The sequence below is a fragment of the Heterocephalus glaber genome, unplaced genomic scaffold, assembly GCF_053883595.1.
Source record: "Heterocephalus glaber isolate CG9 unplaced genomic scaffold, H.glaber_assembly_v1.0 deba00000122, whole genome shotgun sequence".
NCBI classification, from domain to species: Eukaryota; Metazoa; Chordata; class Mammalia; order Rodentia; family Bathyergidae; genus Heterocephalus; species Heterocephalus glaber.
Window position 1 is genome coordinate 27768677 of NW_028258138.1, and position 16816 is coordinate 27785492.

A 16816-nucleotide genomic window follows, 5' to 3' on the forward strand; every position below is an offset into this window, starting at 1 on the left:
ACTTCACTTCAGTGCTAAGTTGTCTGAAATGTATGCAAGACTGTAACATTTACTTACAATACCGTTTTCAGAAATAGTATCATTACATGTTAGCTCCTGGATCATGGGCTTTTGGCAGTGAATATGGAGGAATTTCAACAATCCAAACTTCTTTTTTTTTAAATTCACCATTACAGAGAGCACAGAAATTCTATGTGTTGCTCTATATGGTTACATACTGATTGTGTGACCAGTGCAGATGGTTGATAGAGTAATGCTGAATATTAACTCCACAGAACTTTCCTCCTATCTACCTTTCTTATAAGCTATACCACAGAGCTTGTGAATTTACATGGGCCTGCCTTTCAGCATCTTTCTGCATTAAAATGTCACAATTTCAAAGATTCTGAAGGTCACTAGAAAGTTGTAAATCATAAAATCATTTCAGAAATCCATAGTTTTTAATTTAATTAGGTGCTAAAAAATAATAATTTAATTAGGTTCTTCCACTATCCTTTCTAATAAATAAAACTAACTTAATACTTTCTTACTTAAAGGAACATAGAACTACAGTTACAAAAATATAAATATTGCTTATTTAGCAATTGATTCCACAATATTGGATTAAAGTATGAATGATAGAGATCAATCTAGAAATAATACCGGATTCTTTAAAGCAAAATTTCCTTTGACTTTCAATCCAGTTCAACCAGAACACATGTGCTTCTCCTATATACATGTTGGCTATTTAATGTTAAGTTACTTAACATAGCTCAGTCATTGGTAGGTTTAATGTTAAAATTCAAGAAATCTAGCAGAAATATAGAGAACTTCAAAATGACTCAAAAAATTAGTAAAAAGCCTATAAAATTAAAGAAACAAAGAAAGACCAGCAGAAAAAAAGAAAGAAAGAAAGAAAGAAAGAAAGAAAGAAAGAAAGAAAGAAAGAAAGAAAAGAAAAACAGACTGTTGTGGTTTATACATGAAGTGCTCCCCAGAGACTTATGCATTGAGAGCTTAATACCCAATCCAGCAGTGCTCATTAGTGGGAGGTAGAAAGATGACTGGATAATGAGGATACTAAACTTGCCAATGGATTAAGCCAGCGATTATTTCAGAGTGCACTGTTAGGAAGTAAGGTCTGGTTGGAGAGTATGTCTGTTCCCTGCTCTTTCCTTTGTTTCCACCCTGCTTGTGCCCACCATGAAGTGAGACACTGTGCTCTACCATATGATCACTGCCATGACTTTCAGCTTTCACCACAGGCTTGGAAGCAATGGAGCCAAGCTGACGATGGACTGAAATTTCTGATACCATGAGCCAAACTAAACCCTTCCTCCCTTAGGTTGATTTTCTCAGGTATTTCTGTCACAGCAATGGAAAGCTGACTAATGCAGAAATTTCCCATGATTCAAAAATATGGAGGCTGGATTAAAATTACAAAGAAATCTCCAGGGTACAACTGATGTTAAAATTCCCAAACATGACCAAAGAAATTTCTGATCTCATTCACACATAATTTGAAGCCAATGATTTACTGAATTCAACCAAACCTGAAAAAAATGTTCAAACAAGGAGGGAATAGCACACAGCTCTAGTTCTAGCTACTCTGTGGACTAAGGCAGGAGGATCACTTGAACCCATGAGTTGGAGATCAGCCTGGGAAACACAAGGAGACACCATCTCAAACAAAAAATGTCCAAACAATTGGTTTCAGATTAGATTGATTCAACTCAACAAACTTGTACTCTGACAGAAGAAAGCTAATGATATTTCTGTGATATTAAATGTTGTTTTACTTTAGTCATTAATGTTCCTTTTTTATACCATATAATAAAATATTATTAGATAAGTGATGAAAAATAACCCATATTAAAAAAATGATATAGTGAATAGAAACAAATAGAGATGTTCCAACTGTTAGAATCATCCATCAAGAAATGTAATGTCAGGGCTCGGGTTTTAGCTCAGTGGCACTGTGCCTGCCTTGCAAGTACAAGGTCCTGAGTTTGATCCCCAGTACCAAAAAAAAGAGAAAGAAATGTAATATGGTCAATCTTTCTGAAAAGTAAGTGATATCTCTAAATAGTTAAAGAATTTTATTACAAACATGGACATTTTACAAAATTCAAATGGAAATGTTATTAATGAAATGTATGATATGGGAAATGAATTCATCCCATGTACTTATTAACTACAGAGAAAGGGATTGGCAAATTATCCAAAATGAAACACAGGGAGAAAAACAAAAACAAAAAAATGGATTAGAGTATTAAGATCTATGGGACAAAATCCACATGTATCTGGTGTCCCAGGGAATGACAGAAAAAAGGAAGTTGAAGAAATACTCAAGGTGATAATGAGTAAAAATTTTCTAAAATTAGTGAAAGACTTCCAAGAAGTTAAACTAATCCTCTTTAAGTGTAATCTAGAAAAAGAAATTTCTACCTAGGTACAGCAAAACCAAAAATAAAAAGAATACCTTAAAAATAGACCAAAAAAGGCAATTGTGTCCAGGGGAACACTGATAAGAATAATGGCTGCTTTCTTATCAGAAACAATGAAGTCTAGAAAAGAATAGCATAAGATCTTTAAAATGCTAAAAGAAAAAGTGTCAGCCTATAATTTTATATCTTGTAAAGATAACTTTCAAAAATGAAAATGAAATTTTTTCAGAGAAAAAAGAAGCTGAGAGAATTTATCTTTAGCAAATGTGTACCAGAACAAATATTGCAAAAGGTTTTTTGTACTAAAAAAAATTTTCCAACATGGAAGTCAGGATCCTTGAAAAAGAAGAAAAAAACACAGTAATAGGAAAAAATATGTGGATAAATATTTTAAAGACTCTTGTCCCATGTATTCAGTATTGTTGTGAAATCTCTGTAAGTGAAATGAGGCTAGAAAAAGAAATAAAATACATATAGATTAAAAAGAAAGAATTATCATTATTCATAGATGGCATGTTTGTTTGTATAGAAAAGTTCCAGATAACACACACACACACACACACACACACACACACACACACACACATTAATACCTAGTAGATTAATAAGTGAACCTAGCAAAGTCTCAGGACATAAGATTAATATTTCAAAATCAATTCTATTTCTGATTATAAATTTTGAGCAATTGTAACATGCAATTATAAAAATAATATTTAGAGGGTTGAGTGTCACTTAGTGACAGAATATTTGCCTAGCATGCATGAAACCCTGGATTCAATTCCCACCACTGCAAATATGAATGAATAAATAAAATTGTACAATACTATCAAATAACAAAGAATCTAATAGAAGATAAGCAAGCTATAAAAAAATTACTGAAAGGAATTTAAAACATCTAAACAAATACCATATTCACAGATTGGAAAAGTCTTTTATTTTTTTTTTTTATTTGTTATTTTTTTGGAAAACTCTTTTATTGAGATGGTCTATCATCTCCAAAATTATTTATAGATTTGATACAATTTCAATAAAAATATCAGCAGAATTTTTTGAAATGAGTTCAAAAATATAAAGTATTGGGGCCAGGGATTTAGCTCAGTAGCACTGTGCCTGCCTTGTAAGTGCAAAGTTCTGAGTTCAATCCCTGGTACCAAAAAAAAAAAAAAAAAAAAATATATATATATATATATATATATATAAAATCTAGAATAGTCAAAGCAATATTGATAAGAAATGAAATTGATGGATTTACACTACTTGCTTTCAAGACTTAATAAAGTCAGTATGTTACTGGCATAATAATAAAAAATTGATATAATGATGCAAAACCCAGAAATAGGCATATACATATGTATATATGATATATACATACAAGGATATATTTATATCTAATCACAGTGGCAAATCAAATTATTATATGAGAAAAATTCTTTTTAAACAACTGATAGAGTTGCTGGATACAAGGTTAACACTCAGAAATCAATAGCCTTCTTGTACGTGAATAACAGTCTCACTGAGAGAGAAATTGGGGAAATAATTCCTTTCACAATAGCATCTGAAAAATGAAATATCTAGGAATCAGTCTAACAAAAGAAATAAAAGACCTCTACTCTGAAAACTACAGTGCTCTGAAAAAAAAACTGAAAAAGATATAAGAAAATGAAAAGACATCCCTTGTTCCTGGGTAGGAAGAACCAATATAGTGAAAATGACCATATTTCCCAAACTGTTATATAGATTCAATGCACCCCAATTTAAATCCCAATACCATATTTCACAGAACTAGAGAAAACAACTGAAAAATTCATTTTTGATCAGGAGGAACCTAGAAGAGCAAAAGCAATTCTAGGCAACAAAAACAAGTCAGGTGATATCACACCTCCAACCTGAAACTATACTACAAAGCCACCATGATAAAAACAGCATGGTACTGGCCAAGAAACAGACCTGAAAATCAGTGGAACAGATTAGAAGATATAGAAACAACTCTAGACATACTAAGCCACCTCATATTTGACAAAGGAGCCAAAACCTCACTGGAGGAAAGATAGCCTCTCTCACAAATAGTGCTGGAAAAACTGGGTTTCAGCTTGTTGGAGATTAAAACCAGACTGATATCTTTCACCATGCACTAAACTAAAATCAAAATGGATCAAAGATCTAAATATTAAAACAGAAACACTAAACCTGGTGAAAGATAGTTTAGGTAGAACTCTTGACATTGGCATAGGGAAAGACTTTATGAATAAAACATCAGGTGCAGTAGTGCAAAGTATCAATAATTGGGAACTCATCTTATTAAAAAGCTTCTGCACAGCAAGAGAAAACACCAACAGAGTGAAAAGGCAACCTACAATGTAGGTTGGAAAATATTTTTACCAGCTGTTCCTCAGACAAAGGACTACTATCTACAGTATATAAAGAATTTTAAAAAATCAGACCCCCCCCCCAATTTAAAGGCCCAGTCCAAAAATGGGCACCTGAAATGAATAGACATTTCTCAGAGGAAGAGATGGAAGCAGTAAATAAACATATGAAAAAATGTTCAACATCACTCGTCATTTGAGAGATGCAAATGAAAACAATGCCGAGATTCATCTCACTCCAGAAAGAATGGCTGCTATCAAGAAATCAACCAATAACAAATGCTGGTAGGGCTGTGGGAAAAAAGGAACCCTTCTCCACTGTTGGTGGGAATTGCAACCACTGTAGAAATCAGTATGGAGATACCTCAAGAAAAAAGGATTAGAGGTCTCATTTGACCCAGGTATTCCCCTGCTGGGTGTATTCCCAAAAGAATTAAAAGCATCATACCACAGTGAGATATATATATATATATCTCATATATATATATATGCACACCCATGTTTATAATATACACTCAGTTTGTAATAGCTAAATTGTGGAAAAAGCCCAATTGCCCATCAACTGATGATTGGATAAAGAATATGTGGATTTTTTTTTAATAAAATGGAATACTACTCAGCCATAAAGAAAGATAAACTAGAAACATTTACTGCTAAATGGATGCACATTGAGGCCATACTCTTCAGTGAAATAAATACAACACACATGTGTAAATACTAAGTTGTTGTTTCTCTGGTGTGAGAAACTGAAAGTGTATATGAGGACCAAAATGTATAACAGATATTGTGAAATGGAAAGAAAATTTTCAAAGGGGAAAGGGAACTATGGTGGGTGGGTGGGGAAAATGAAAGAAGGCAATGAAAAAATGAAAAGAAGGAAAAAAATGGAAACAAAGCTTATGTATATAGGGAGGGGTTGATGGTAGGGCAGGAGAATGGGAAAAAAAATAAGAACCAAGATATATAACATAGAGGTATAAATTCCTAATGTTGAATGTGATAATAATGAATACCTAAAATGTACCAATATCTCAATAAATATTTTTTAAAAACAACTGATAACCAAAAAAATTGGATATTCATTAGAAAAGAAATTGAACCTAACACTATCTCACTTAATGAACAAACATTGGGAGGTAGATTATGAAAAATTAAATTAAATTGTAAATAGATAATCATCAAGCTTTTAGAAGAAAACAGGTAAGCCCATCCTTGAGAGTCTGTGGAATGCAAAGACTCATTAGCTTGAATTCAAGATATCACCTGTAAAAGAATACTTGCAATTCCCCAAAGTACAAATTTCTGCTCAATAAAATAAAATGAACAGGCAAACTACAGACTATGAAAATATTCTTATCACTTACACTTTGTGAATAACTCACATCCTTTTAAACGTATAAAAAACGTTTAAAAGCTAACAATGAAAAGGTCAACAGCCAAATTTTTTAAATGAGCTGAAGTCTTGAAGAGACCCTTTGCAAAGAGAATGAGACAGCTTGTGCAGGTTGAGGCCAGTGATCCTATGAAAAGATATTTAACATTACCAACCATAAGGGAGATGCATTAAATCTCCCTGGAACGGTTAAAGGACTAACAATACCAAACGTCAACCAGAATGTCATGTGAGAAATTTCTGACATACTGTCGTTAGCAGTAAAAAATGTTACAACTATTTTGAAGAATGCCAATTTGTTTAATAATTAAATATATTAGTCATATATTAAATCTTAGGTATTTATCCAAATGGTATGAAAACATCTCTACACAGAGCTTATATAAGAACATTCAGAGAAAATCTGCAAACAACCTTAAATGCATATCCAGGAAAGTGGGTAAGCAAATTGTGATACGTTCACACAATTAAATATTACTCTACAATGAGAAGGAATGGAAAGAAATACATGCAACTCCATGACTGAATCTCAAATATATATTTTGCACAAAGGGTGCCAGATATAAAAGAATCCATACAGTATATTACCATATATTCAAGGATAGGGAGAATAATCTACAGCAATAGAAATCGGAAGAGTGGGGATTGACTAGAAAGGGGCATGAGGAATCACATCTCTGGTGTGCTTGAAATGTTTTATAGCTCATTTTTGGATGGTATTATGTGATGTCTACAACTGTCAACATTCATACAGTGAACATTCAAAATGTGTATATTTTCTTGTAATTTAAAAAAATCATGCAATCTTTAAAAGTACAAAGAAATGAAAAACAATGACAATAATTTTAGTCATCATGACTTCTTATGAACCATTATGAACACTTGGATTCATCTAAGTGTGTTTTAGGGCAATGGGATGGTGATGAGTATTGGATTTGCTGGGACTAACTATGGCAGAAGGAAAGGGTTAGGTCAGCACCACCTGTTTCTGGCACTCTCCTGACTAGACACCAGATTGCCTCATGGCTCATTCCAGCTTTTCTGAGCACAGGAAAAGTGGCAACAATACCAGGGAGCCGTATGTCGACAAGATGGACACCATATGTTCCACTCCCATTTCGTAGATGTTCTCATCTGTCTCTTTCTTTTGTCCTTTTAGCATTTGAAGTCTGGTGACCCCAAGAAACTTGATGCAAGAAGTTGCCATGAAGAAAAAGTTAATATTTTTATGAACAGAAAGGTCAGATTTATGAGTTCTTATTCTCATTAGTTGTCCAATAGCTGTTACTTATCAAATTGTCATTAAATTTTCAAATTGGGTCCCAGAATAAATATCTCTGCTTTATAAGGAATTTTTTGAAAACTAATTAAGAACTGCACATATTGTTTAAAGATGGCATTTACGCTTGATAGGGATTATTAGTGAAATATATTAAATGTCAGATAAAAGCAACATGTGGCAGAAGTTTTGGAGAAGAAATAAATTAGTACTTAAGACATTTAAATTGGGAAATGATATTTTTAAGGTGAGATTGTGGTGTGTCTTTAGCGCCTTATAATGACCAGATTAGCATTTAGTGACAGGTATTTCTTTTTGTTCCATTTGTGTGATCACAGGACAATTGATCAGCAAAACTTTGTGCTTTTGGCCACAGGCATGTGTTTACAAAATCTTATCCTGGAGATACTCGAAGTACCTGGAGGAAGTGGGGAGAAAGGTTTCTGTGTGAAGGGTGAAGTTAGTAAGGATGGAGAAAGGAGTGCAAAGTTTGAAAACTGGTTTTGTGGGCTGGGCTTACATGTGTTTGGGAATTTAAATTTAAGTGAAGCTCAGAGTAACATTAGCCTTTTCATTAAATTTGTATTTTTTTCTAGCTCCTTGGAACTGTCCCTTGGTTATGCAACTAATTTCTATTCCGCTACTAAAAATTATCGCTTACCTTCACTTTATCCTTACTTACCTTTTACCTTGACCTTTACCTTATCCTTACTTATGGTAAGGATAAAAAAATATAATTTACCTATGAGAAACAGAAAGTGCATGTAGCTTTAACACCTCACTTTTTCAGAAGTTTCTAGAAAGTGAAGAATAATCTGTATCAGTTTTCCATTCTACTAAGACCTTCAGTGTGGGAAATCCAACTCCTCCAAAAGCCTTAGGAAATAGCTCCTCTCTCCTACCTTATACATAAAAATTACTTCTTTTCCTCATTATTTTACATTTTATCCAATCTCATACTCTGTCTCTGTGACTCCCACTTTTCTTCAGCCCACACTAAATTTCAACTTTTTGATGTGTGTGATTATAACTATTTATAATGTTCAGCTTTGGATCAGTGTGTTCTTAGGTGGTTACAAAATATGCTGCACCCAAGAATAATTAGTGAAAAAGAGTAATGCCTCATAAAATAAATATTATTTGAAAAAGAAGCATTAGGCCATTGAGGAAAGGTTTTCAGGTCTCAGTTGCAAATAAGATTTGATTGTGATTCAAATAAAACAGAGTAAATAAGTTAAGTACTTGAGAAAGATATGGATGCAAAGACATCTGAGTGTTGCGCCATATTTTGCTATTTCTAATCTTTGGTAAAGCAGTATTTCTCTTTTGCTGTCTCCACTAGAAGCATGCAGTCTGCCAGGGCTCTCACATGTAGAAGACTCTATTGATGTTAGTCTGATTTCCTTTTCCCAGGCCCTGCAAACTTTCACACAGTTCAACCTAGCCTTTTGTGGAAAATTGTACTTGCTAAAATGTTGGGAGTAGAATAACTGGTTTTATACTTACACAGTTGGAGTGAGTTTACCATACTTTGTCACTCAGCCTGATTATTATCTTTATTATTTATTACTCATGAGCATCAAGTGTGGGTATATGTAAGTTTTTAAAATTATTGGTTAGATACTATCTGGCCAGGGAAATTTGAAGTCAACTACAGATTCTTTTATTCATTTTCTGTCAACGTTTATTATTCAAAGTTTTTCTTCGTCCTGAGTTACCTTTATATTCCATAAAGCTTGATAGTTGTCAAAGTGAAGTTTGAAGCACAGTTTTTTTGTTGCTTACTTATTAAAATCTTAGATCTGAGTAAGAGTAGTAAAGTTTGTTAGCCCTAAATTCAGTCAGGCTAGTTCTCAGAAGACTTAGTCTCATTAGGTGCTCACTGCATTCATGCCTACTCGTAATTCTTGCTGATGCTTTTATTTATTTATTTATTTATTTATTTATTATTTATTTATTTATTGGTACCAGGCATCCAACTCAGGACCTTGAGCTTGCGAGGCAGGCACCAAAACCTTGAGCTAAATATCCGGCCCTAGCGGATGCTTTTTAAGTGATGATACTTTAACTACCTGGAAGGAATGTCTCCCAAATCTAACTGAATGTTTCTTGCTTTGGTTTAGCTTATAATAATCCATAAGTATTTTGAGTGTTACTTTCCTTATGATAATTTTGACCCACTTATTCTACATCAACTTTTGTTGCTATGAAATGCTGCAAATAAATTTAGCCATTTTTAATTTTAATTTTCTGCAATCAGTACATTTTTCTCCTTACTTGTACTTCAGGCAACTGCAGGACTACGGTTTAAATGGAGCACAGGAACATAGTGCATAACAATTGAAATTACATGGATTACGATATAGTCCCTTGACTCAACTTCTGGTAGTAAAACACTAAATTAACATGACTGATAAATAACAAAGATGTAAATCCTCTTCTTTAACATCACTGTTAGAAACTTTTAAAAATACTGATATGGTTATGTTACAGTATTAGTTCTTAAGAAGGAAGGAGAATAGAAAGGGAAGGTTTTGTCACTGGGGTGTAGGCAATATTTTTGGTTGACACAATAGGGAGGAGAGATGTTAATGGCATCAAGTGGGCAATGATCAGACATGAGGTGCCAGTGGACACCTTATAGCACACAGAATGGCAGCACTCGCTCTCCCCCAGCGAAGAATTATCCAGCCTCAAATACCAATAAGAATGATATAGAGAGATCGTGCTGTAAAGTCTATATCCCAGAGAAATGTCTTCTTTTTCTGTTTTCTTTAAAATAACTACATTAAATACAGTAGAAAGAAAGAGAAGTTGGCCCATAATTGCATTACTCTATTGCAGCCACATCTATTTCTTTGTTAACCTTTGACTCATTATTACACATTTTTACTTTAGTACACTGTAGTATTCATACTACTTTTGCCTTTGGTACAGTTTAACTGTTCTATCATTTAGAAAATAAATTAAATAGGAAAGACAAAGGATTCAGATATAAGCATAATAAATTTGAAAGACAGCAGGGTGAAACTTCAGGCCTCTCTAGACTTCAGGAATTTGTGATTATATTTGATCACATAATATCCTATTGAACAATTATTATAGAAGTTACAAAACAGCTGAGCCAGTAGCCCTCTTCACAGTGGTAGAAGACATTGTGAATAAATAAGATTAAATGCGTTGATGTAATTATAGAGGGATCGTTTTATATCACAGTCAAGTATTAAAAGTTGAAGCAAAACTTTGTTTTGTTATATTTTGTATCAAAAATTTCCTTTATGGTGGTGGTGTAGCTCAGTAATAGAATGTTTGTCCATTATGTGTAAGGCCTTGGGTTTGATTTTGAGCACCCACTAAACAAATTCCCATACACATTGTGCCAGTTAATTTTAATTGTCAGCTTGATTGGTTAATGCACCTCCAAAGAGGCCACAGTGCTCATCAGTGGATTATTCTACTGAGGTATGCAGCTCATGTGCTGTCAGAGGTGGGGCACAGATGGAGGAGGTGGAGAAGCCATTGGAGGGTGGATCTCTATACAGGACGCTACCCTCCCATGATCGTCTTCCTGGCTGCATCGATGTGAGCAGCTTTGTCCCCACACCTGCCCTTCCACCATGATGTTTCTGCCCCAGGACAGCTGACCATGAAGAAAAATTAAATTAAATCTCTTCTCCTTCAAGTTGTGGATATCAGATATTTTGTCCCAAGAATGGGAAAAGGCCGGGGATTTAGCTCAGTGGTACCCTGCCTGCCTGGAAAGCTCAAGGTCCTGAGTTCGATCTCCATTCCCCATCCCCAAAGGAATGGGCTAGAGCTGGCTAATATACAAATCAAAGCATAAAATGTACAGATATTAACAATGGCAATTGAATGGCATAAGAGAGGTTATAAAACAATATTTTTGAAGAGAAAAAAATCTATAATAAAATAATTTAATACTATGAAGATTATTAAAATTCTTGCCAAAGTAGAGTTTTGTATAAAACATGGAAAGAGCTAGATAAATTTCTTATTTTGATATATCTTTTAAGTTTATGTTGCAATTAGTTGTAAGTTTGTTGCATAATTATTCACTACTAGGTTAAATTGTATTTAGACCAACATGTTTCTTCCTGCTGTATGTAAATGATTGAATGTTGTATAATCTTTGCTTTTACTCTGTGATGAAATACACACAAACATAAACACATATCCAGGGATATAACCTGTTCTTTCTGTTCAGAACAGAATTCAGAATTTTACTACCTTTGAAAATGAAAACAACAAATTAATCTCAAAGTCAGGAAAGTATTCATTATAACACAATTAGCAGCTCACAAAATGTAAATACATCCAGGCAAAACTTTTGCAGTATCTACCTTACATTACCTTGTAGACAGAAAGATGCCACAGGAAATCAAGATTATCTTCGAAATGAGCTCTAAAAAATGTTTTGAGCAATGCCAGCCTTGCTAGAACAAATACACAGGCTTTCCATTGGATACTTTAAAATAATAATACGCTTTTGGATATATGAGTTATGATTTTTTAAAAAATTATGTAAGTGTATGCCTTATAATATTGTTGTGATGTTTCTGTCTTGGGAATATTTATAGGCCAAATGCTGCTTTGTATTCAACCCCAAATCCCACTTTCACACTCACTTGTGGAATTCAGAAAGGACATTTCTTTTGTAACTAGAACAACATAATATTGTGATGCCTTGGAAGCGTCCTTAGGTATTGATTCTGAAAAAGGGTAATGACTTTGATTCAGGCCCCTTGAAGCAGTGGGGTGAGTCTGTGTTGGAGATGTTAACTTATCTATCCAACTGACCAAAATTAGGCATCTGAAAAGAATGTGCAAATTTCACCTCAGTAGCATGATGGAAAACAGTAGAATCAGAAGATTTGGATTTAGAACTAGATATTTATCTTTAATTTGAAAGTAGTTTTCTACATAGTTTCTAGTCAGCTACTTTAAAAATATTTTCCTCTTTGCAGTAATAATTGAGGATTAATAGAGCAACATATATTATGTTTTAAAGTAATAATTTTCTCTTTCTGGAAACTAAGGCATCACTTTTCAATGTATATCCCTTTGTTCCATTTATTCCCCTTTTAAGGCCATTGTGATCTTCTCTCATTCAAGACTCTATCTCCCATTCTTCTTTGTCTTAGTTATCGAAGACAAAGGTAAGTCTTCATTTGGGTCACTCCTTGTCTTGTGTCCCCTCTGAGTCATTTCTTTTTTTGGGTAGAACTTCCGGAATCAATGGGCCAACTAAACTTGTCTATTCAAAAACTCATTTTCCCACTTTGAATACTTTTCACATTGTATACTCTGCACATAATACCAGATGACATAGAACTATGTTAATGAAACAAATTACATCTTCTTGTGGTTATAAACCACTTTAATCCACCTCTTTAATACACAAAGCCTATTAATTATTTTTACTGGAATTTCTGGTCGGTGTTTACTCTGCCATTTTTCTTTCTTCTTCCTATCCAAATTTATTCTACCTGTTTGACAAGGTAGAAAAATTTTCTGTTTGCTATCATTTCCTGTGAATAATGTCACATGTCATTTTGCCTAGCTAGTACATTCTCACTCAATTTTTAGGCAAGATATGAAGAACCTTGATGTTCATCTTATTGAAAATACAAAAGACTAAAATATAAAGGTGACTCTGTATCTCATCTTTATTAACTGGTGTAGCCATGACAGAGCTGATGGAGATGTAGACTGTGATCTTTGCTTAGCCTAAACTGAGAACAGGTCTTTGAATTCAGCAATCTTCCTGGGCATATATTCCCAGATCTAATTAAACATTTGGAGTAAGATGGACAGAAGAGAAAGAAGACAGTTTTATGTCTAAAGGCCTAAGAGGGCCTCAGAAGATGAGAATGTGGAAAATACAAACAATAATATGGTATTGCTATCATGGAAAGAGTAAGGCCAAATACTAGTTCTGAGCCTTTGAATTCAGGAATAAGACCCATTTTGCACATGTTTGGTGCAGAATCCAGCATGTGCCTAGTAAGGAAGATTGGAGGTAATAATATCGCTACTGTGACACCCACTGAGCACTGGGCCACCAAGATGTGTTCAGGATAAGGTAATTTTTTCCTTAAAGATCAATGGCCTAATAGAGTCAGACACTTAAGACACTACAGATTGCAGCAAAACAACAGTAGTGTCTGAACTAGCACAACTAGCTGATTTCTCAACAGTAAAAATACTTCCTGGAAAGTGCCAGAATTTCTTGGAACTGAGAGAAACTCTTCAGGTCAAATGTTTTTTTGTTTTTGTTTTTTTATAACAAGCAGGTTACAGAGATAGCCTGTAACTTTGATGCAAATATTAATGTGCAGACTGAGGTTGGAGGACACTGGAGTTTCATAGGTAAGGAAAAAAGAACTATTGAGTCTATTACATGGAAAAACCTGGAAAATGATATTATATCAATTGGCAAATATAGAAACTTTTCAAAATCTAATTTCTCCATTTTCAATGACACATGATTTGAGGCCAGAAGCACATGGCAAGTCTATTAGTTTCAGTATGGAATTATATTTGAAATTCTTGATCCAATATTTTTTAATAGTTCTGAAAATTTTTAGTTTTTCTTTTGTAACTTTTACAGGTTGACCTCCTTTATTGTGGGCCAAATTTGTTGTGTTGGATGGAAAATGATAGATGTGATTGACTCTCTATATTTAATTATTATTATTTTTTTGGTTTCTTTGGTACCGGGGATCTTTCTGCTTGCGAGGTAGGAGGCGGAACCACTGAGCTAAATCCCTCACCCTCTATATATATAATTATTAAAAAAGGCATAAGTACCCCTTTTGATTTCAGCAGATTCCTCATCCTACCTGACCTTTGGGGAATTTGTTTCCAGGCTTAAATTCCAGTAGGAAACCCTTCAACCTATTTGTTAAACTGTTTATGCTGACTCTTAATAGTATATTCCAAGAATAGAAATATCAGACTTCTGTCTTTCTATAGGTGGTAAGTTTACCAAAAGATCACTTACAATCTCACTTGCTCTTAGTATGTGGCATAGGTGATAGTCTCAGAGGTCCTTGGTTCTTGCCCAGATACTCAGTGTACATAGGACTCTAGGATCTATCTCCTCATCAAGCATGTACCCTGGCACATTTTCTTAATGAGGCTTCCAGGAGCAAAGTACAGTGAGGCACTGGCAACAGGGTTAGGGAAACTTCTTCCATAAGTGACTCATTCTGTTTGGTCTTGTTCCAAGTAGGCCTGGGATGAAGCTCTGCATGTCCTAGAGCAAAACACTACTTCAGATTTACCTAGACCATTCACATGACTGGGATGTGCAATTTACACTGTATCCCTGGGCAATGGAAATAAGACAGAAACAAAACACTCAACAGCTTAGCCTACCAGGGGTTAACTTTCAAATAGTGGAGACTCTAACCTGTATCTATAAGGCCCCCAAAGCATACCACTCAACAGTTTGATCAACTATGTGGAGAAAAATTCTGTTCAGATTTGTTCTTGAATTATGGATGTAAAAAAACTGAGTAATCTTTTTAGAATTTTTCCAATGGCTCTGTGCCTCATACAAATGCTGAATTTGCCAAAGTCACACAAAAACTCTGTAAGACTGATGAAATATTTCTTTTCAATAAATGTTTCTTATACTTGATCAAATCACTTTCTCCAAAGATACAGATATCAGTCTTATGCTCTCACTTTGGTTGATAACAATTTAATTTTTTTGAATTTCAAAATTTGAATTGTGTAGAAACTCACAAGAACAATAAATTATTCTTTTCCCTTAGATTTGCTGTAAAATTATGTGAAGGTATATGAATCTTCTTAGAGTAACCAGAAAGCCAAAATGACTTTACAAAATTAATTCTAAGATAGTATTTGTTATTCAAAAATGGAAATGCAATATTAATAAAATACAGTAGAAAGAGTTAACTACTAAAATAAAACTGTCGGACTTTTTAACTCATAAGGAATGAAAACTTCCCAGAGTAGTTTAAGTGAGAGAAAGTCTCGCAGACATCCAGATAAAACTGAAAACCAGAGCTACAGCACTGAATGTTCCCTTCTTTCAAAACTGACTCCTCCTCTCTCAAGAAGTTTCTCTTCTAAAGACCATGTTTTTCTGGATTTTCTCTTTCCTCAGCTTTTATTTCAGTCTCTTCTCTGTCCCAAGTGGCATCTTCTGCCTATTTATTCAGTATTCACAAGGCCTAGATGGCTGCCTTTGCCCTAATTTTTCTTGGCCGCAAGGTATAATGCTAACATTTCATTGGCCACAGCCCTCAGAGTACCTAAGATTAATTCCTAAAGAGCTAAGCTGAATGGCCAGGGCACAGGGGTCATAAATTTCTGACTTGTCTGTAGATGAGCCACTGCTGTCTAAACAACCCTCTTCTGTGAAATGTGACTTTCCTCACAGGTACCTTAAAAATGTCTCAAATTTTACTGATCTGATCTTGCCTAACAAATGTTAGGCTTCATTTGTTCATTCTATAAACAAGTATCTGTTGATAAAGTGTAACATTCCAAGTATTATGCTATATGCTTCTAAATAAGTCATTTTATTGTGATATTTTAATATTAAGCCTTTTAATTTCCCCCCTTACATTCTACATAATTGTCAGTATCTTCAGCTTTTATGAAAACTCAGATTCCTCCTCATTACCATCCTACTGCTATGAATATTATAAAAATGTTTTTCTAGGGTGTTTTGAAAGAGAAATTAAGCACATCTCACCTGTCAAGTGCTTGATCTATGCTGGATAACTGTCCATAATGAGGAATAATGCGAGGGATGGGATTCGAGGTTTTTCCTTTTCTGATTTCAGTTCTATCTTTGCAAATTAACCCTGTGTTGTTGCTTCAATAGTATGCACCCTTGACAAGACTATCCATGCTTTTTTCAGAATTCCTGGAACAGGTGTTGCTGGCACAGGGGTCCTGGTTATGAGAGGATTCCCAATCATTTGATAAATTTTGCTGTCTGCTTGTTGACTTTATTATTTGTGAGACATAGCCAGAGGTGGGCAAACATTTTTTAAATCATAAATAGTTCCACTAAAATGTTGCCTTGAATAGATTTTCAAGCCCAAGTTTTGCAGCTCAAACTTTGTTTTTTTACTTGCTCTTTATAAATTATGTTTTGAGGCTCTTCCCAAGATACAGCTATTGATGAAATCTAATTGTTTTTTCTTCTCAGTTTTCTGAAGTATGAGGAACACTTTAAATTTTTCTGTAAAACTTTGATGGAACAGGTTTTTGTTTTTAGCCTATTGTGGAACTAAGAGGGATAATATTGGGGATTTAGAACCATCAAAGAGAATGGGCTTCAAAGTCT

The 16816-nt window shown here is 34.1% G+C and overlaps 1 protein-coding gene across 3 annotated transcripts in view; it reads left to right on the plus strand.

Moving 5' to 3' along the window:
- LOC110348635 (uncharacterized) overlaps positions 1 to 16816 on the plus strand; it is a 161865-nt gene that overhangs the window by 108336 nt on the left and 36713 nt on the right. For 2 of the 3 annotated variants that reach the window (XM_087213815.1, XM_087213811.1), the window contains exon 3: positions 7345 to 7425. In XM_087213815.1, the coding sequence (XP_087069941.1) occupies positions 7345 to 7351 (7 nt within the window). In that variant the 3' untranslated portion in view covers positions 7352 to 7425. Of the gene's footprint in view, positions 1 to 7344; positions 7426 to 16816 lie in introns of those variants that run through there. The other variant, XM_087213826.1, reaches the window with a different exon arrangement.